Genomic DNA, 20,825 nt, shown 5'->3' with positions numbered 1-20,825 from the left:
CAGCTATGAATCAAAAAATTGCAAATAACTATTTTATCTCCAAGTCTTATGTACTAATGACAAGAGCCATACATAGCTCACGAGCCATAGGTTCCAAACACATGTAAATAATGCACCTGTATCTAGTTGCTGTATCATGTGTTCTGTGTGGAAAATGTTTTTGTTCAGGTTTGTTAGTGTATATCCCATACCTGTCAACCTGTACATTTTTGCCGTACAAAGTTGGGTACTATCCAGTATATACCGACCATGACGAAACGGCAAATCAATCAAGTCAAATGAGTTCGCCGCGGTAGCCTCTATTTCGGTATCGTTTTTTTTTTGTTGCAAACGAAGCGAGCGGTTTGATGCTACTGTGCGCATGCGTCTGCCATGGTACCATGGCTTTATGGCATACAGATGGATGTAATTGGCTGAAAAAAACAACTGCAACATTGATTCATTCATTGATTTCCCATCATGCATCATTCCATGGTAGTTGTGTAGTGAAAGGAAGTTCGTCTCTTTTTAGAGAACCGGCTTTTTCGGCTCAACTCATTAAAGAGAGCCGGCTCTCAAATGGCTCACCTGCTTTGATGCATTACATTACGAATTATTATGTTGTATAAAGAAGTTCAGAAAAAAAGGAAATATAAAAAGAGAAAATGAAAAAATACAGGTCTGTGGTTATCCCTATAATCAGTACATTACGGAAAATAATTTAATGCAGAAAATGAATTAATTATTTGAATAAAAAAATTCTACTTAATTATATTTGCATGTTTTTTTTTCCTTCTATAGTGAACGTCCGAGCTACTTAATTTTTGAACTCTTTTTATGATAAACCTCATTCATGTCGAGCAACTCAGTATCTCACAACAAAATGTTAATTAATAATATATATGATACAACAAAACACATACATATTAAACTACATAAATAAACACGTCTGGGGAAAAAAAATATGGTGTAGGATTATTTTTTATTTTTTAAGGGAAAATACAACAGTTTGAAAGAGCATGGAGCCGTGGAGGTTGACAGGTAATGTAGTGTATATCCTGAAAGACCGGGAGATTTTTTTCCAAAGAATACAGTCAAGACATAGCCTATACTGACATACACAAAGGTTCTGTTTGTTTTTTTGATTTATTGTGGTTCTGTCTTTCCCTTTAACACTCAAATATCATTCGGATAACCCCTCCCTCTCTCTTCCCCTCATCCCACTCTACTCTCCATCTCCACACATCCACCCTCCCATAATCCATAGGTTTTCTTCCGGGGAGCCTGTACGCCCTGCAGGAATGCCTGCAAGAGCGACCATTGTTTTTGTCCGTGACTGAGGAAAAACAACAAGAGGACGCCTTTTAAAGAGGTGGGATTCAAGCATTCGAAAGGGGAACACGGGGGTCCAGCTGCTGCAGCCATGGCAGCAAAGGAGATCGCCGTTTTTGGCTTTGCGAGCGTGAACAAGGACATCGCAGGTGGGTCTTCTTGTGCTTCTGCTTCCCGAACCATCGCCCGCCCTCTTCCTCCTCCTCCTTTTCCTCCGAATGCTGCGGGCTGGAGTCGAGCTTCGTCCTTTGCTCTTTCGAACATATTCGGATTGTTACGCGTGACATAATTTTTTACACGCATTTGCCGATGCATGCAGAGGGGAGAACGTGGAGCCTACTTGGCATTAAAGAGCACATGCAAATGGTTGAATAATGCTAAGATAATACAAATGTTTTTGATGATCACATGGCGATTTATTAGATTTCTGTTTAATTAAAATCGTTTAAATTGTCAGTTTTTTTGACTGCCTTTCAGTGCAAGGGAAAAGGAGGAGGGGGGTGCTCCAAGGCAGATGTTCAATGCAATTTTGTCAGCAAAAATATCTGAGCAAGGCCAAAGTGTTCAAACACTCTGCTACCTTTCTGCTGTTATCACGAATGCTTTTTTTTGTGAGCATAGACACCTTGGCTGGTTATGGTACTGTTTTAATTACTCCTAATGACTCTTGGAGTCACTCTGTGATGATTGAATCAAGCATCACTTCATTCAAATAACCTCCCTCCCTCCTGGCAAGCTGTTATCTAGTAGTGGGGGACCCTAGGAGCTCCTTTAGGCTGGCACAAGATCATGTTAAGACCCCATTTTGACTCCTGTGGGCAAGGTGGGGGGTAGGGGGCTATGTCTCTCATCTCATCTCATTAGCTGCACCGCTTATCCTCAGTAGGGTCGCGGGGGTGCTGGAGCCCATCCCAGCAATCATCGGACAGTGGGCAGGGGACACCCTGAACTGGTTGCCAGCCAATCGCAGGGCACACAGGGACAGACAACTCACTCGCTCATTCACACCTAGGGACAATTTGGACCGGCCAATTCACCTGAAATGCATGTTTTTGGAATGTGGGAGGAAACCGGAGTGCCCGGAGGAAACCCACGCAAGCACGGGGAGAACATACAAACTCTGCACAGGATGTCTGGAGCTGGATTTGAACCCACGCAGGAGGTGGGGGGCTATGTGTCAGTTCAATATTTCTTGTCAGTAAGTTACTAAAATGACAGTGGGCAGTAAAAAACAAAGGTGATGTGTCTGTTTCACAGTTGAGAGGTTTTGAGTACTGACCTTAGCTCAGCCGCCACGTTTTGGACAGTCGGTGGTCTTTAAATACTCTAAATTACACATTTTAAAAAAAAATAAGTAACTGTGCTTCAAGGTGCAGTGTGGAATTTCAAACCTTGTTACTCTCTGTCGTAAATGCCTAGCTTAAAGTCGTGATCGCAGCTAATTCATCCAGTACATGCATTTCTTAGATGCGCTCAAATAATCTCTTCTTTTTTAATCTTTTGGGGAGTTTGGGTGGTGTTTGGACTTAATTTGATACAATCTCTCCTTCACTCTAAAGATTCTCGTTTCTTACTTATCATAATTATTAAAAATTCGAGACTATTTTCAGCCGAGTGTTTTACTCAGTAGCAAACATTTTCCATAACTGCACATTGATAAACTTTGTTTTTCCACAGGTGCTGGCAACATGGCGTCTTTACTTCCTGGCACCTAAGATTCCCGCCAAGGTGCAGTGATGTATGTTTCCAGCTAAATCAGGAATATTTTCTAATTGAATGTTTGATGACAGATTGAATCCTCATTTAACTTCTTGGAGATCCGAGCTTTGAGTTCACACCCGGATCACCAGGTGAGTTTTCTCACATGGTTAAGACAATTTAATCATTTTGATTTATTTTTCATTTTATGTTTTTTTTTTCATTTTATATCAAATTAAATCCGCTTAAGAAATCCACCCTGGTCATGCCTACTGTATAAAGATAGAATGTTTAATACAGCACTTTGATGAGGGGTCTGAAATTTTCATTGTAGGTCCATGTCCACTGTGAGATGGATAAACTAAAAAGAAAAATCCAGAAATAGCAATAGATGATAATTTAACAATTTATTTATGTGATACAGCTGCAATGAAGTATTTGAACACCTGTGTATCATCTAGAATTCTGACCCTGAAAGACCTGTTAGTCCGCCTATTGTAAGTCCACCTGCACTCCAGATGCACCTATTTGAGGTTGTTAGCTGCATAAAGACACCTGTCCACCCCATACAATCAGTAAGACTTTAACTTGTAACATGGCGAAGACCAAGGAGCTGTCCAAAGACACCAGAGACAAAATTGTACACCTGGAAAGGCTGGAAAGGCTACCGAGCAGCTTGGTGAAAAAAGGTCTACTGTTAGAGGAATCATTAGAAACTGGAAGAAGCTAAACATGATAGTCAATCTCAATCGGAGTCTCATGCAGGATATCACCTCGTGGGGTCTCAATTATTCTGGGAAAGGTGAGGAATCAGTCTGGAACTACACAACAGGAGTTGGTCAAAGACCTGAAAGGACCAAGGTTACTCTAGTTAATATACTAAGACGTCATGGTTTGAAATCATGCATGGCACGAAAGGTCCCCTTGCTTAGACCAGCACATGTCATGGCCTGTCTTAAGTTTGCATATGACCATTTGAAGGATATGGAGGAGTCATGGGAGAAAGTTTTGTGGTCAGATGAGACCAAATATCATTTCAAGGTTGTAGCATGGCCCAGTCAGTCTCCAGACCTGAACCCAATCGAAAATCTTTGGAGGGAGCTCAAAGTCTGTGTTACTCAGCGGCAGCCCAGAAACCTGACTGATCTAGAGAAGATCTGTGTGGAGGAGTGGGCCAAGATCCCTTCTTCAGTGTGTGCAAACCTGGTGAAAGACTAGAAGTAACGTTTGACCTCTGTAATAGCAAGCAAAGGCTACTGTACCAAATGTTAACATTCATTTTCTAAGGTGTTCAAAAACTTATTTGCAGCTATATCACACAAAAATTGTTAAAGAAAAATTAGGGGTGTTTCAGATTTTTCTTTTTAGTTTATCTCTCTCACAGTGGAAATGCACTTACAATGAAAATTTCAGATCCCTCCATGATTTCTAAGTGGGAAAAATAGCAAAATAGCAGGGTGTTCAATTACTTATATTCTCCACTGTATATAAAACCGATTTCCCCCCATAATTCGGCACAGGTCATTATCGATACAGACAAGTCTACCTGCTACCTGAAGTTCGAGTCACGTGATCACCTGAACCATGTCGTCAGCCACATTAATTACGCCCTCTCGAGGATATTCAACAACTCAGTGTTTGCGTAAGACTCCCGAGCTCACAAGAAAATAATCACAATTAGTGACCTTGCGATCTACATCTTTACTCCTTTTATGTTTTATTGACTTTTGCAGCCCTTCCATCTGTCACTCTGACAGCGATCTTTCTGATGGCAGCAGGAAATATTCGCCTAGTTCAGAGACATCGGTGGAAACACAACGGGGATGTGGTAAATCGTGAAGCCAACATGTACAAACATGATAATCTGGGTGACCAAAGCCTAAAAAAGAATGTCCATCCTTTGCATGGCTCATAAAATGGAGAGATTGATGAATAGATGGACACACTTAGGAATTTGTGATTTGTTTTGGATCATCAGACAAAACAACAACTAGACACACTTGGAGCACATAGATTAACGCAAAAGATCTATTTAGGAAATCCAAATTGAGATCACGGAGCACAAGTGGATGTCATTTTTCAGACAATTCTTCTTGCAGATGTTCTTTTTTACACACAAAGAAGTAAGACATGCTGACGTCTGTTGTCCCCCAGGAGGCTTTTCAGAGACCTACGCTGCACTCTGTGACTATAATGGCATCAGCTGCAAGGAGGAAGTGCAGTGGGTAAGTGGTTTCATATGTTTTACCATGCGGACAGGCTGGTGAGTCATGTCAGAGGTGGGGGAGTTGAGTCAGGTGGATTGATTCTATTAAGACTCGAGTCGCCATATTTAGAATTTTCAACCTTTTGGATAAAACATATTTACTTTACCTACAGGGTCCAACGTAGCTAGTTTTCTAGATGTTTGATTTGGGACTGAGGTGCATATATAACCTTAGGGACCTCTTGAAAATGTTGCCCCATCTAGGATGTGGACACCATCTATCACTCACAGGACAATCGTGAGTTTAACCTGCTGGACTTTAGTCACCTGGAGAGCAGGTGAGCTGATGGAAAATTACCTCAGAAAACAATCTAATTCACAATGGCTGTCCTCTGCAGGGATTTGGCAGTGATTGTAGCATCAGTGGCATACAACACGTGGTTCACAAAGCTCTACTGCAAAGACCTTCGTTTGGCAAGTGAAAATTAATCCTGGGTTTAATTGTTTTGTTATTCAGCGGGAAGCTTACCTGCTCATATGTTTAATTGTGTTCAGGGCTCTGAGGTGACAGAACAGATTCTACACACCATCAGCAAATCATCCAGCCTTGAGGAAATCACACTGGAGAATGCTGGATTAAAATCGTAAGAATTTTTTTTAAAATCCCTAGCAGTCCAAAAATAAATTCTATAGATGACGTGAATAGGAGGTTTCGATTTGTGGAATAAGTGTTGAAGTGAGTAGAGGTAAAATCGGGCCTAAAAAAATCAGCCCAGTCTGAAATGGCCCGTGGGTACAAAAGCCTGAACCAGCCCAAAGCTGTTGGTCACCCCTCTCGAGGGTAGATAGATAGATAGATAGATAGATAGATAGATAGATAGATAGATAGATAGATAGATAGATAGATAGATAGATAGATAGATAGATAGATAGATAGATAGATAGATAGATAGATAGATAGATAGATAGATAGATAGATAGATAGGTAGGTAGGTAGGTAGATAGATAGATAGATAGATAGATAGATAGATAGATACTTTATTCCTCCCCGCAGGGAAATTCACAATTCCAGCAGCATCCCTGCACTGAGAACAATACAATAATAAAGCAAAAAGAATACAATATACAAATACCCAATGTGACGTGCTAATACCCACTGTAGCGTGGTATATAGAGTATCTAGATAGTGCTACACAGAATACACATTGCAATAAAATTCGGTAATATGCAATGTAGGGGGTGTGGTTTAATGTGGGGCTTTACTCTGCCGGGTGGAGTTAAAGAGCTTCATGGCATGAGGAAAAAAAGATCTCTTCAGTCTGTCCGTGGTACAAGACAGTGACAGCAGTCTGTCGCTGAAGCTGCTCTTCTGTCTGGATATAATGCTGTGTATTGGATGTGATGAATTGGCCATGATTGATCGCAGCTTTTTCAGTGCCCGTCTCTCAGCTACTGTTGTCAGGCTGTCCAGCTCTGTGCCCACAACAGAGCTCGCTTTCCTCGCCAGTTTATTGAGACGAGAGGCATCCTTCTTCACGACGCTGCCTCCCCAACACGCTGCCGCATAGAAGAGGGCGTTTGCCACAACTTTCTCATAGAATATTTTCAGGAGCTTTTTGCAGATGTTGTAGGAGGCCAGCCTTCTGAAGAAGTAAAGTCGGCTTTGACCTTTCCTACATAGAGCTGAGGTTTAGCAATACTTTGTATCTGCTTTGCAGAGACTTTCCACAAAAGATGTCGGTCGCTCTCTCCGAGAACCCCGCTTCAGTCATTCACTCCCTCAACCTGGCGCACAACTCTCTGGATAACCAAGGTAGAGTGACGCTTTCGCATATAAGCGGCAATTAAATTTGAAGAGTAGCGGGCGAAACTGTCTTACATCAACCATTTTTCGATTATTTTATCATATGGTCAAGCAAAGATCTCTCTGGTGCCTTTGGGGAACATTTATTGGTGTTTGTTAAGAAGATGAATAAGTGCTAACTGCACTTGATGAGTTGACTGCCGCCACCAGCTTGTTACTGTGACTGAGTGTTCTAATGTGAGAGCAATTTGCTGAACAGGAGGCAACACCAAAAGACACAATGTTCACACATGTCATTCATATTTTCCCTTCTCTCTTAAAGTCACCCTTTTGAGTGCCTTTATTCACTTGTAAGAAGCTCAATTTGTTGTCTTTTTTCTACAAATACTGAAATATTCAAAATGAAAATACCTTCCCATTGTCATTCGATTTTTGCGGTTATCCAGCCATCCATTATCTGCACTGCTTATCCTCAGTAGGGTCGCGGGGGTGCTGGAACCCATCCCAGTTATCTTCGGGCAGTTGGCAGGGGAGACCCTGAACTGGTTGCCAGCCAATCGCAGGGCACACAGGGACAGACAATTTGCTCGCTCATTCACACCTAGGGATAATTTGGACCGGCCAATTAACCTGACATGCATGTTTTTGGACTGTGGGAGGAAACCGCAGTGCTCGGAGGAAACCCACGCAAGCAAAGGGAGATCATGCAAACTCCACACAGGGGGTTCGATCTCATGACCTCAGAACTGTGCCGCACATGCGCTAACCACTGCGTCGCCGTGCTGCCCGGTTTTCGCGGTTAATGGGGACTATTTGTGGTTTTCATTAGAGCACACTTGCTGACTTACCGACTGAGTGAGAGGGAGAAGGATAGTATAGGGGTTGGCGCACCTGGATCAAAGTCCTGCCGACTGAGTGTGTGAGAGAGAGAGAGAGAGAGAGAGAGAGAGAGAGAGAGAGAGAGCGAGAGAGCGAGAGAGAGATATAGATAACAAAGGGTTCGGCAAATGTGTTGCTTAGACGGCATGACAAAGGCGCGGGACATGAATTCTTTCCAGCGATATGCAGAGGAATGCAGAGCAGGTGTCTGTTCACAGTACAGTATGAAAGACGCTATGATATGAATTGGACAATCGGCATTCGAGATCCCTAATCAAAAGGTGCTGGCCAATCAGCATGAATCTTGCCTGTCTGAAACCTTCCTCTCTGGTGCGGAAAGCATTTGTTGTTTTTTTATTTCATTTTGCCTTCTTTTTTTTTTACCTTGAATGGCCAATCGGCTTGAATCTTGGCTGTAGGAAATGTTCCTCTGTGGTGCGGGTAGCATTGGGTTTAAAAAAAAAAAAATCTTTCTTAACCCGCAAAAAAGTGAACGATAATTTAAGCGCAAAGTTGCGACAGGTTTATGTATAGTTAGGCGAAAAAATAATATTAATTAATTTTAGAATTATTGCTGCGATTGGCTGGCAACCAGTTCACGGTGTCCCCTGCCCACTGCCCGATGATTGCTGGGATGGGCTCCAGCACCCCCGCGACCCTACTGAGAATAAGCGGTGCAGCTAATGAGATGAATTTTCGAATATTATCTGGTACATTTGCTATTAATATATGTAATTAAAATAATTATTATATAATAATAACACTTTTTGTAAAATACTTGTTTTTTCTCATCATTAATCTTTTGTACTGATTGCAGGCGTTGCCAACCTTATCCAGCAGATGTGTAATCTCAGTAAAGGTCTTCGTCTTCTCAACCTCTCCAAGACCTCACTCACTTCCAAAGGTTTATATAAAACTAAACAAAAGACTGAGATTTTACTTTTGCCCCTCCACCTCTTCTCATTCTTTATTGCTCAATCTTCTAGGAATGGTATCTCTTTCTATGGCACTGAACTCCAGTGATGAGTATTGCAACTCTCTTCTGCACCTGGATTTGAGCAAAAACCCCGGCATCCTGTCTGGGGATGACTCTTCGGTCAGGAAGCACTGTGCGTTTTGTCGATTTCTTGAATCCTTTATGATATCTCTTTTGTATGTATTTGCAGAGTTTGTATCTTTTCTTGTCTCAGCCCAACTGCCTGGTACATTTGGATCTGTCGGGCACAGACTGCTCTGTGGATACAGTAAGGCTTTCATTAAAGCATTCCAAAGCAATACGTCCGTCTTCTGCTTTGATTTAACCGTTTGCACCTGATCTCTCATAGCTTTTTGGGGCACTGCTGAGGGGCTGTTGTGCTGATCTGTCCTTTCTGAATCTTTCCAAAAATTCATTCTCCCACAGGTTAGTCTAATTTTTAGCTAATCCTGAGCACAAAATGTAGAAACTAAAATCTTGAAATAACTGCATATCCTGTGAAACGCTCCACACCTTCTTTGCTATCATTATCTTTACATTCCGGTATTGTTCCACAGAATTTCTTTAATTGTTTGGATTTGTTTTTTCTAAGTTGAAAAATATTGTCCGCTGGGCAGCTGATTGTGCTCATTTTTGGTATGTTTTGCAGGTCCAGGGAAAAAGTGTTTGTCATGTGCGTCTTATTCCTAATATCTATATTTAGTGAACAGCCTTATATTGTCAAGAAACGGACCGGGAAGCAGGAAGTTGGAACTCATTTGCGTTGACGATCTGTCACTTTAATTGAGAAAGAAAAGTTGTCCAACACACAAATGGACCGAAAACAAAACAAAACAGGCTCAAAGGCAGGCAAAATTACAATCTAGGCATTACTCAGATCAAACAGGCATGAACAGGTTTTCAACGAGGGTAAACAATGATCTGGGAACGGGCAGTTCCAAAAGGCACGTTTAAGTACCCATAGGAGTAATCGGGAAAATCTGTCTCACCCAGTGTCAAGGGGCGGGGCCAGCTGAGCGCCATGATAACCGTGCAGGACGTGACATATATAAAACATTTTCATATTGTATTGTTCTAAAACTACAATTATTTTAAAGTGTACACAATTGTGAGCATAAAATAATGTAATAAATTCTACAATAATATGTAGGCTTGCTCATGGAATATTGGTCGATAGCATAGCTAATATAAAATTCCAGATAATTTGGAGTCAGCAGACATTTTATGGTTTAAGTGACAGCAACAAAAGCAAAAATGCCCATTTTAATCGGGCTGGCATGGATTAGTTTGGTCGCTAGGTAAGGGTATATGCGCCACACATAAAATGAGACACATTCTTGGTTCAGAAATGAATTAAATAAATTCTGTGTCAAGGCACAACCGTATGATATTTTTTCAAGAAATGAAGTTGAACTGCGTATTTGCTCTCCAAGAGTTCAGTTTGTATGAATATTTAAGTGGGGCCATCCATCATTTGACCCCCACTCATAGCATGCCTTTTGAGCAGTGTCTGTACTCTGTGCGCCTCAGTGAAGCAACAGAATCCACTCTGGTCTATGTCTTCACTTTATTCTCTTCCATCCATATAGTTTTCTTTTTAGCTACTGTTAATGTTTTTCTGTCTTTAGCAGGAAAGGGAAGGACACACTGCCGTTGTTCCGTCAGTTTTTTAGCTCTGCTTTCAGCCTTACCCATGTCAGTCTGGCCTCCATGAAAGTACCTCCTGACGTCCTCAGGTAATCCTTAATTCAATTAATAATTTTTTTAGTACATTTGGGTCATACTAAAGCAGGATTTGTTGAAAGTAATACTCAGGGGGAGGGGAATGTTTCCACGAATTCACTAATTTATACTATAGCAGCCCTTTTATGTTCAGAGATGAAAATATAAATATTCCGATTCTTCCTCCTGGCTCCACAGGGCTCTCCTCATGGGCTTAACTTCTAACCCTCACATTAATGATCTTCATCTAGACATTAGTGGCTGTGAGGTAAGTATGAAGACAAAATAACTCACAGTCATTACAGTACAGTAATCTGCTTGTTGTTCCTTTTTTTTGTATCTTTCAGCTTCGGTGTGCAGGGGCTGCCATCCTCCAAGAGCTGTTCCCCAGAGTCTCTTCAATCGGTACACTAGACATCTCAGACAATGGTATAGCGATGTGGGGCGACATATCCGACACCCCTCCTCCCACCCTTGATACGACCTTGCCTGTTTTAGTATTGTTTGTCCCCCGGGCGACTTTTGATTTGATCTTGTGCCGACAGGTTTGGATGCAGACTTGCTCACAATGCTGCCTGCCCTTTCCAGACACCCCTCATTGAAGCACCTTCATCTCGGCAAGAACTTCAACATCAAAAACAGGTATTTTTCTTCTTTTACTTTTTTTTTTTATTGTGAGCACAGCATGTGCCAGCTAGAATTAACAGCTCTGTTGACTTTTCTTCACTTTTTATACGCCACCGACTTGTCACTCTGTGCAGCTGCAGCAAAATTGCAATAATTAGCCTCGGCTCACTCGGTGTCTGTATGCACTTCCGCAGGGTTCTTGATGAAGTCCTCCAGAAGTTGGTACAGCTCATACAAGAGGAAGAATGTGTGAGTAAAAATGACACATTCAAATGGACAACAGATGTGAAATGTGACAAGATGAGTCATCTTTACTCAGTTCGACCCCATTCAAATGTTAAAACAAAATTCTCCACCAACTCCAGTTATACATTTTGACATGAAATTGTTAGTAAAGCTGACCTCCCTTTTAGAGGTACAGAGAGTGAGAAAAAGTCCACTATCTAATGTTGTCCATTCTTTATCTATCTATCTATGTATCTACCTTGGTCATATCCCTCAAGAGGGGTGACCGACAGCAAGACAACACATACAATAACAAAGAAAAAAAAAGGGAAAGAAAATAGCAAAAAAAACGCACACAAAAATTTTTGGACCATGGCCAACCCAGTTGCCCAAACACCCAAACAAGTTAGGCACCTCGGCACCCAAGTTGGTCATGCTTTCGTCCCTCCAGATGAAACGGGACACCAGAAAGCGGCCATGTCACTAGGGTCAGGGTGACACAGCACACTCTTTTGTTCAACAGCAGGGCCCGACAGCTTTCGCTGGTTTACCTCTGCTGCATCTTACGGGTGCCTAGCCCATCCTTAAGAACGCGTCCACAATGCCACTATCCTTTCACAACACCTCTCCACTCCTTTCTATCCCTAACAAGAGCTCTAGCTTCCATTATATTTAGACCTATTTCCTGCAGTGCACTCATAACACCATTCATCCACGTCAATCGCGGCCTTCCTCTTGGTCTCCTTCCATTGACTTCTGCTCTGTAGATCCTCTTCAACATTCGCTCCTCATCCATCCTCTCCATGTGTCCAAACCAACCGAGTACTCTCTTATCAACACGCTTGCTCATTTCCACGACTACTCCAGTTCTGTCTCTCACAATTTCATTTCTCAATCTTTCCAATCTTGTCACTCCTAACATACTCCTCAAACACTTCATCTCAAAAACATTCAATTTCCTTCATAAATCTACGTTCAGGCTCCAAGTCTCTGCACCATACAACACAGTCGGCACAATCACACTCTCATACAGTCCCCTCTTAACATCCACACTCATACTCTTGTTGTTCATCACTCTCCTCAGAGCACCCAAAACCTTGCCTCCTTGATTGACTCTGTGCAATACCTCGCACTCCATTCCACCACCTGCAGCCACATCACAACCCAAGTACCTAAAGCTTTCAACTTCTTCCAGCACCTGTCCATGCAACCTGATTTCTAAGGTTGCATGCCCACTCCATCAAGTGAACACTTCATCACCTTACTCTTCCCAACATTCACACATAATTTACGCCTATCACATACTCTTCCGAACTCCGTTACCAACCTTATAGGGTCACTCTTTATCACTAATCAATAATACATTAAGACATTATATGCAATCAATAAAATGTGCTCCCGGTCTAACAGGCACTGCAGTCCTTGTCGTTAACTGACTCACGCCTCCGTTCGCGGGGCACCATGCTGGTCAATGCCCTGGGGAGCAACACCTGCCTGAGGAAAGTCGACTTGAGCGGCAACAACATGGATGACATTGGTGCCAAGATGCTTAGCAAAGCCTTACAGATTAACACCACCCTCAGGTAATGATGGGGAGTCCATTAAGTGTAGTGCAGGGATGTGGTTACAGGCAGCCGTTAGACAGGTTGGGGAGAATCATTGTTGACTATGTGCATGATTACTGCAGGAGCGTGACATGGGATCGTAACAACACCTCTGCAGCAGGATTTCTCGATGTGGCCAGAGCACTTGAACAGTAAGTGTTTACTCATCTTTGCATGGTTTAAAAACATAAGATAATGAACAAAATGTTGGAAAAAGTGCTAAAGACAATATTTACAATTGTGTTGATGTGTAAAATGCGGTATGTTTTGTTTAGGCGAAAAACATTTTCATCCTTCTCAAAAAATAACAAACCATGTTTAAAAATGAATCATATTGTTGTTTTTGTAACAAAGACCCTCAATTTTTTTTCTTGCAATTAAAAAAAATCCTTAAAATATTTTTTTAAAAGTATGGTACTGCAAAGCGTTAACAATACAACTGACAAACACAATATATTTTTTTAATTGTGTTTAAAAAAACATATATGGTGTATAATCCCTTATTAATTCGTATGACCTTTTTTAGTTTTGATCAGGTTTTTATACGTCCCTGACCGTTTTATAGAATGCGCAAATAGTGTAGGTAGTTGCTTACCTGCATTTTTTAGGATTACTATTATTATCAGATATACACCGGCGGCACAGCAGTTCTATGGTTAGTGTTGCGCAGCACAGGTTTGAGGTGATAAGTTCAAATCCAACGACCAGCCTTGTGTGGAGTTTGCATGTTCTCCCCGTGCTTGCGCGGGTTTCCTTTCGGCACTCCGATTTCCTAAAACATGTATGCCAGGTTAATTGGCTTGTCCAATTTGTCCCTAGGTTTGAATGAGCGAGTGAGTTGTCTGGCTATGTGTGCCCAGCGACTGGCTGGGCACCCGTGTGGTGTGTCCCCTGCTACATGCCCTGAGATAGCTGTGGATGGGCTCCACCACCCCTCGCAACCCCACTGAGGATAGGCGATGAAGATAATGGATGAATGGATGTATCAGATACATAGTATTTATTGGAAACAGGAGCTTGGCAAATTGATGCTTGACATATTGCTATCTTAAAATGTTCAGCCGTTGCTTCAGGCCATGTAGGACATGGTTGAGAAGAGTATTACCTGCTCTCACACACAGAGGAGGATATTTTGGGATGCTTTTGTCCAGTGGGAATATTGAACCGAACAAACCCTTAGAAATGATGGCAGCCATGAATAAGTGGTTTTGTGTGGCTGAGCAAATCATTCCAACCTCTTCTCTGTTTTTAGTAATTTCACTTTGCAGTACATGCCTCTTCCCCTGAGCGACATCAGTCAGGCCTACCGCAGTGCACCCGAGAGAACGGAGCAGGCACTGACCAAGGTTGCTATGATGTTTTTCTACCCTAATTAAAGGTGATTAGTAGTGCCTAATTTGTGAAATCCTAAAAAGATCCAGCGCGCTCTGGTTAGGAACAACCAAACCCAGCGTTTCTCTGAGCGTCAGGCTCTCCGACTACATCAAGGCCTCGTCACAAGCACAGCAGAGCAGGTAACTTTGTATTAGTTTTATGTACAAATTGAAGCAGGTAGGGTATATTCTATCTCTGTGATTGTGTTTTTGTTTTCATTATAAAGGTGATGGAGCGTCTATGCGCACGTGTTCAGCAGCAGGTGTCCTTGCTGCGAGGTGTGGGAGAGGCGGATGACATTCAAGCAGCTAAACAAGTGCTGAAGGAAGCCAGGAATTCCCGCGCAGTGAGTTTTGTGAAGGTTCCCATTGGGTTGCAAGCAAAAAACTCAAAGCGTTTTCCCTCTTTGCACTCTCCAAGCTCTACCCCTCCCTGTGCGAGCTGGCACACGTTCTCTCAGTGGATGGTCCAGTGCGTCAGCGTCTGGACTCGCTGGCTGGGGAGCTTGCCAGAGCTGCTGACAAAGAGCTTCAAGTACTTTTGTTTTCTTTTTAAATATTTTTAAAGAGCTTTGTTTGGACTTTTTACCCACCTTGATGTAAAACCCAGTTGTTCCACCACCAAAGCAGAATACCGTAAATTCCGGACTATAGAGCGTACCTGATTATAAGCCGCACCCACCGCATTTTAAGAGGAAAACCGATTTTGTACTTACACAAGCCGCACCTGTATATAAGCCGCATGCGCCCACATAAAAAAAAAAAATGTAACACAATATTAACCCAGTACCGCGATTGTAACAGAATATCCTTCATTAAAGTACACAGTCCAAAAATCACAGCCGGCAAAATGAACGGAAAATGATACCGGTACTTAAGGTTTGATGCAGACCGGCAGAGTCCGGGTCCTGTTGTAAGTAATCCAAAGAAAAAAAATGTATCTTTCCAAAGGTAAGGGTGGGAAAAATATATATCCACTATTGTCCGCCGTGTCCACAAAAACTTTACCGGTCCCCACTTCCCGTCAGCCCCCGATTTCTCGCTGCTAGTCAAGCCAAGAAGTTGCAGTCTTCCTCAGCGCATATATTCCACCGGTCTAAATCTTACCTTTTGTACTCGAGCGCCGCTGGCGGCCGTTAGAAAAATTACATAAATTGGACGCATCACTGAATAAGCCGCAGGGTTGAAAGTTTTGGGAAAAAGTAGCGGCTTATAGTCCGGAATTTACGGTAAATTATAATTGTTGCACAATCCTTATTAAGTTATGGATTTTCTTGTGCAGGTGATTGTAGATTCAATGGTGTCCCTCTGCCGTGAGCTCTGTCCCCTGTCATCTGCCGCGGCAGAGAGACTGAATCCACCTCTCTCGTCTGTCTCTGACCGTGTGTCGGTACCTCGGGCAGCCATCCGTACCGCCTTAATGGAACGAGCGGCCCAGGATGTCCACCGAGCCTTAGAGTAAGAGGACAGGTTACTGATCCTACACTTTTCTCAAAAAAGAATGACTTTTTCCAGTTTGATAAATAACAAACGAGTGGTTTATAATATATTATGATGGATTACTTTTGATCTAGAAAATGTTTTGTTCATTTGGGGATTATAGAAAAGGATTCAGAATTTGTATTAACACAAGCTCACACAAATTTGTCTACGCTAGAAAAAACAATGAAAAACATAAATATTTCTGTTTTATAGAATGTTCAGAATTTTCTTGATTATCGAAAATAGGAAAGTACAACACCAATAGTCTTCATTCCTAGTAGTACTGAAAACAGTCTGGCATGCTACAGTGTAAAAAATCAATGTCTGATATGGCTCACTCCAGTTGGCTCGAATTTAACACAAGTCACTTGCTTTCTCATATGTTGTTCCTCTTTTTTTTGCAGAGAAGTCAAATTGTCAGTCGTCTCCTATCTCACCAACTCCATTGTAGACCAAATCCTCCAAGAGCTCTACACCACCCACAAGACTCTGGTAAGTGCAACACTGCCCAATTTTAAGTTGGTGTACTTGTCTAAGTCCATCATTAAAGAGGGTCCTCTGTCCCAGACTCAGCAAGTGACTAATCTCAAACGCTGGGATGGGTCATGCGAAGACGGCACAGGATGGAGGTTCAACAGACAAAGAGACTCTTTGGACCTCAACGAGGAGGAGCTCGGAACCAGTATAGTAAGTGAGGGTACGCTCCTAGAAGAACAATATAGGGATGTAGTTTTTGGACTTTGGGTATAAGCTGGAGTTTAAACCCTAAGCTGTATTGAACAGACCCTTGCAGCTTGTTTATATTGTAATGCCCCTCAGCGTGATGAATGATGCATTCACTTGCAGGTTAAGTCTCGTCACCAATTTAGTAAAAAAATAACAGGCGGTATAAACATTCCCACAAGAGCGACTGTTGGTTGAACACTGTCCACGTGCACACACTGACTTTAAAGCACACTACTTAAGAAGCAAAAAACCTTCGCATCCGTTGCATCCCCACTCCCTCGTGACCTGTCCTTTTTTAAAGTGACCATGAATGAACACAAACAACGGCAAGAAAAGTAACAGACATTACAATATTCACCCACATTTCGGGAGGAAAACCGATTTTGTATATATACAAGCCACCCCTGCATATTACCCGCATGCACCCACATTGAAAAAATACAAAACAAACACAAAATTTACCCATACCCGACACAGTCCAAAAATCACAGCCGGCAAAATGAATGGAAAATGATACCGGTACTTAAAATTTAATGCAGACCTACAGAGTCCGGGTGCCCGTTGAAAGTAATCCAAGGAAAAAAGTGTATATTTCCAAAGGTAAGGGTGGGAAAAATATACATCCACTATTGTCGGCCGCGTCCACAAACACGTCTCACCTTTACTCCACTTCCCGTCAGCCCGCGTTTGCCCCGCCCCTTCTTTCTCATTTGCTCGTGCAAAACATCAGAATAAGTTTATTAAATAAATACGTTACAAAAATATACAGTTGCAAATACATATTATACATGGTTACACATATTTACAAAGAAAGACGGTACAGAGAGTTTTCAAAGCTTTAATAAAAATATTATAACTTTCATCCCAAACCGTGCCTGTGAAGGGTAGCAAAACGCTACTAGGAACACGCTCGCGACACAGTAAACGGGTCTGTTAAAAAAAAAACATACCATTCATGTAAAAACCTCGGTAAACCGTCCTCATCTTCCTCCTTATAACTGACGCCATCAAAGTTGTCTTCCTTCAGTATGGGAAAGCGACTTTGTCATTTAGACGTCATCCCACGCTCCCTTATTCAAAAACACGCTTGCAAAGTAAAGTTTACGTGCAGTAGCTCTGTTTCCTTCTTCATCGGACTGCTCGATTGTGTTTAGCTTGAAAGTTGCATCATGTGCCTTTCTTTTTGCAATTTGCATGATGAGGATATGTTTACGCTAATTTAATTTGTGCACAAGCTAAGAAGTTGCAGTCTTCCTCGGCACATATATTCCACCAGTCCAAATCTTACCTTTTTTACTTGAGCGCCGCTGGCGGCCGTTAGAAAAATTACATAAATTGGCCGCATCACCGAATAAGCCGCAGGGTTGAAAGTTGAATGTTGAAGCTTATAGTCTGGAATTTACGGTAATTAAAAGTGTTCAAAGTTTCATCTATGTGCAAGTTCTGAAATTTGCTCAATTATCCATCCATCCATCCATTATCTGCACCGCTTATCCTCAGTAGGGTCGCGGGGGTCCTGGAGCCTATCCCAGCCATCTTCGGACAATGGGCAGGGGACACCCTGAACTGGTTGCCAACCAGTCGCAGGGCACACAGGGACAGACAATTCGCTCGCTCATTCACACCTAGGGACAATTTTGACCGGCCATTTAACCTTTTTGGAATGTGGGAGGAAACCGGAGTGCCCGGAGGAAACCCACGCAAGCACGGGGAGAACATGCAAACTCCGCACAGGAAGGTTGGTAGCTGGATTTGAACCCATGACCTCAGAACTGTGCCGCCGTGCTGCCCAATTTTGCTCAATTATTTAAAGACTAAATGTCGTGACATTTGTCACCCTGAAGGAACTCAGGTGTTACCTGACATCTTCATTGTATTTTGAGCTATCTTTTAAGTCTCTGCAGAGCATTGCTGCAACAGAAAAATGCTTAGTTTTTTTAACTCCCACTGACAAAAGCCGCATTTTTATCCTCAGCTGTCTTTGCAATCCTTGTTCTAGATGTCATGTTTCTGTCTTCAATCTGTCAGCGTTATCCTTCCTTCTAGGACACCATATCTATTAAGAAGCGCAGCTCGAGAACAAGACGAATACGACCCGTCTCCACTCGGCTGAGTAAGTAGCTACAGACATCCTGTCTGTACCTCCCCTTCCCGTCAGACTCCTAAACTCTCCCTGCAGTGACTCAAATTGCTCTATTAGCGTACGTTCTGATAAGCTCATGTTTCTCTCATGCAGTATTCGTCTAAAAGATAACTCAGTGTTTTTTGTCTGTTTTTGTAATTTCCCTGAATTATAATGGAAAATATTACCACTCAACAAGTGTTATGCGTAATGTGTTGCATTGAATGCGATTCCATTGCATTTTTGCATCACAATCAGTAGTTTGGGGTTTGATTCTCGGTTCTTTCATTTTATATCTGTGCTAACATGCATGTTAAACTCAGTGAATACTTTGATTCGCTCAGATGTTTAAACTGATTGCCTACATATGCAGCGCAATTGACTAGTGACCATTCACGGTTGTATCATTAAATTTCATCTTCACCTGCAGGTCTCTGTGATGACTCCAGCTCCTCGCCACCGCCTTCTATTCCATCCTATTCCACGCCTCTATCTCGCTCTGCCTCTTGGGAAGGTCTGTCTGAGTTGCCTACACAGGGTCTACCTCTCCTCCATGTAACCAGGGTCCGCCCAAGACCCCCACGCAGACACAAGGGGGGATACGTACCAGCTGATACGGTGAGGGACTTTTTGCTGAAAATATTTGAAATAAACTTCAATTCCTTACTGTCCCCCCCTGTTAGCATTTAATGTCAATACAAATGAGGCAATGAGTCAATGGTAGCCGTATATCATTTATGCAGCTTTTTCAACTACCTTGCTTTGTGCATTTCTTTGTGTGTATCCCACACCTTTTACACAATATGAGAATGTAGAAAAATAATGATGTGACATTCTCATAGTTTCACTGGAAAAATAAGATCTTAATTTGAAACCTTTGAATTACAACCACTGGGACAGAGTAATTAAAACTCCTAAATCATTGCTTCATTTATTTACATTCATGTTATTGAAGTGCAGCAAATTCTAAAGTTGACGATTAAATTTAAACTACCCGAATGTTTGGAATAATGTATTTTCTCTTGGTGGCTGTTGCCCAGGTAGCACGGTGGGTGAGTGCATCATTGATGGGGTCATGGGTTTAAAACCAACTGCTACACTTTCTGTGCGGAGTTTGCATGCTCTCCCCATGCCTGTGTGGGTTAATTGGTGTCTCCAAATTAGCCCTAGGTATGAGTGAGCCTGTAATTTGTTGTCTGTCTCTGTGTACCCTGCGGCTGGCTGGCAACCGGTTCAGGGCATGCCCTGCCCACTGCTCTAAGATAGCTTGGATGGGCTCCAGTACCCCCGCGACTCTAGTGAGGATAGACGGTGCAGATAATGGATGGATGGCTGGTGCCCCTTTACTGGATCACTTCATTAAATCTGTCATATCATTTAGGGGGGGGGGGTGGATAACGGACACATACATATTTCTGCTAATATTGTATGATTTGTGAGGACTCAACATTGGTATTGAGCAGTAGTCTTATCTGCAATATCATATGGGAAGGACAAATGCACATCAGAACATTACACCTGTCCCTAATAACTTTTTATGAAGTTAGGAGTAAAACACTTAGCTATGTATTCTGAACGGTGATGGGAATAATGCCGTTATGAATAACAACGTTACGTTATGGCGTTAATTTTTCAGTAACTGGGTAATCTAACAAATTACTATTTTTGCCGTTACAACTCCGTTATTGTCATTCAAAAGCGGTGCGTTACTTATCCTGCAGAACGCCAACGGGGGCCTGTCCTCTGTGTTTTCAGTGGTGCTGTTTTTTGCTCTCCTCCAAGTTGATTTCCTCATGTCTTTGGAACATGTTACCAATCGTAATAGCGACTACCATGTAGTTGGATAGGGATTACGAATACAGTACTAAAGAAAAGGCGAATCGGTAAAATTGGCAATCGACGTGAATGAAACCTCACTATGAGCCAGCTCTTGGAATTGGGAGTCCGCTACCCACCAAACGAGAGCCAATTCCCTCTGAGATGCTATTTTTTTCTTATGATAGGTCAAAAAATGAAACAAATCAATTTTTCAGGGATTCTGTGCTGTTTACTTTTATTTTGTATAAAAAA

At 42.2% G+C, this 20,825-nt stretch overlaps 1 protein-coding gene across 1 annotated transcript in view; it reads left to right on the top strand.

The window, feature by feature from the left end:
- Window positions 1-1,246: 1,246 nt before the first annotated feature.
- The window catches only part of LOC148355560 (capping protein, Arp2/3 and myosin-I linker protein 3-like), a 28,290-nt gene continuing 8,711 nt past the window's right edge, over window positions 1,247-20,825 (top strand). The window contains exons 1-30 of the mRNA XM_088350237.1: window positions 1,247-1,591; window positions 2,989-3,039; window positions 3,102-3,161; window positions 4,530-4,651; window positions 4,743-4,837; window positions 5,164-5,234; window positions 5,480-5,553; window positions 5,614-5,689; window positions 5,771-5,859; window positions 6,934-7,028; window positions 8,716-8,802; window positions 8,885-8,994; window positions 9,065-9,142; window positions 9,224-9,300; window positions 10,503-10,610; window positions 10,795-10,864; window positions 10,944-11,025; window positions 11,142-11,238; window positions 11,418-11,472; window positions 12,859-13,031; window positions 13,136-13,204; window positions 14,305-14,398; window positions 14,468-14,566; window positions 14,653-14,772; window positions 14,847-14,960; window positions 15,708-15,883; window positions 16,312-16,399; window positions 16,475-16,594; window positions 18,680-18,746; window positions 19,186-19,373. Coding sequence (XP_088206363.1) covers window positions 1,403-1,591; window positions 2,989-3,039; window positions 3,102-3,161; window positions 4,530-4,651; window positions 4,743-4,837; window positions 5,164-5,234; window positions 5,480-5,553; window positions 5,614-5,689; window positions 5,771-5,859; window positions 6,934-7,028; window positions 8,716-8,802; window positions 8,885-8,994; window positions 9,065-9,142; window positions 9,224-9,300; window positions 10,503-10,610; window positions 10,795-10,864; window positions 10,944-11,025; window positions 11,142-11,238; window positions 11,418-11,472; window positions 12,859-13,031; window positions 13,136-13,204; window positions 14,305-14,398; window positions 14,468-14,566; window positions 14,653-14,772; window positions 14,847-14,960; window positions 15,708-15,883; window positions 16,312-16,399; window positions 16,475-16,594; window positions 18,680-18,746; window positions 19,186-19,373 — 2,994 coding nt within the window. The 5' untranslated portion in view covers window positions 1,247-1,402. The remainder of the gene's footprint in view (window positions 1,592-2,988; window positions 3,040-3,101; window positions 3,162-4,529; window positions 4,652-4,742; window positions 4,838-5,163; window positions 5,235-5,479; window positions 5,554-5,613; window positions 5,690-5,770; window positions 5,860-6,933; window positions 7,029-8,715; window positions 8,803-8,884; window positions 8,995-9,064; window positions 9,143-9,223; window positions 9,301-10,502; window positions 10,611-10,794; window positions 10,865-10,943; window positions 11,026-11,141; window positions 11,239-11,417; window positions 11,473-12,858; window positions 13,032-13,135; window positions 13,205-14,304; window positions 14,399-14,467; window positions 14,567-14,652; window positions 14,773-14,846; window positions 14,961-15,707; window positions 15,884-16,311; window positions 16,400-16,474; window positions 16,595-18,679; window positions 18,747-19,185; window positions 19,374-20,825) is intronic.

Source organism: Urocampus carinirostris, chromosome 12 (genome assembly GCF_059441175.1).
Source record: "Urocampus carinirostris isolate Australia breed hairy pipefish chromosome 12, RoL_Ucar_1.0, whole genome shotgun sequence".
Lineage (NCBI taxonomy): Eukaryota > Metazoa > Chordata > Actinopteri > Syngnathiformes > Syngnathidae > Urocampus > Urocampus carinirostris.
Note: the sequence above shows the minus strand (reverse complement) of the source record. Positions and strands in the feature narration are given on the sequence as shown.